General features: G+C 42.5%; 1 protein-coding gene across 1 annotated transcript in view; it reads left to right on the top strand.

Moving 5' to 3' along the window:
- The first annotated feature begins 168 nt into the window (after positions 1-168).
- Positions 169-485, top strand: part of CUNH16orf52 (chromosome unknown C16orf52 homolog) — a 19,655-nt gene continuing 19,338 nt past the window's right edge. The window contains exon 1 of the mRNA XM_019512604.1: positions 169-247. Within this exon, the coding sequence (XP_019368149.1) occupies positions 169-247 (79 nt within the window). The remainder of the gene's footprint in view (positions 248-485) is intronic.

A 485-nucleotide genomic window follows, 5' to 3' on the forward strand; every position in this document is an offset into this window, starting at 1 on the left:
AGGGCATCCTGCCATGTACCCCTTGCCCTCATTTTGTTTTTCTGCCATGCCAGCACTCTGGCACCTTCCAAGGTAGGCATTGTGGTGTTTTTCGGCACTCCGGCCAAAAAAAAGTTGCCTACCCCTGCTATACACCGTGTTGGAACATTTGTAACCGATTTGAAAGAAATGAATAGTTTTGCTGATTCGCAGAATGGAATGGGATCTAGCACAGTGTCTCTTACCAATGTTAGCTGTACAGTGTTAGGTAAAGATAGAACATGGCAAATGTACTAAATTCAGGAGACCCCCTAAGTGCATAGAGAAAACAGATCTTTAGAACAATATGTTGTTTGTATATAGTTGCTCTTAGAGGTGCAGTGGTTTTGATGCAAGTATGGGAAAAATGTTGTTAAATCCCCGCCTTGCAGAATGATCAGGATTAGTTTCCTGTATCAAGATCTAGGACACAGCAGTGAATGGCCTCTTTATCTCCAAACTACAAG

This window comes from Gavialis gangeticus, unplaced genomic scaffold, assembly GCF_001723915.1.
Source record: "Gavialis gangeticus isolate Ggan-Ray unplaced genomic scaffold, GavGan_comp1, whole genome shotgun sequence".
Classification (NCBI taxonomy): Eukaryota; Metazoa; Chordata; order Crocodylia; family Gavialidae; genus Gavialis; species Gavialis gangeticus.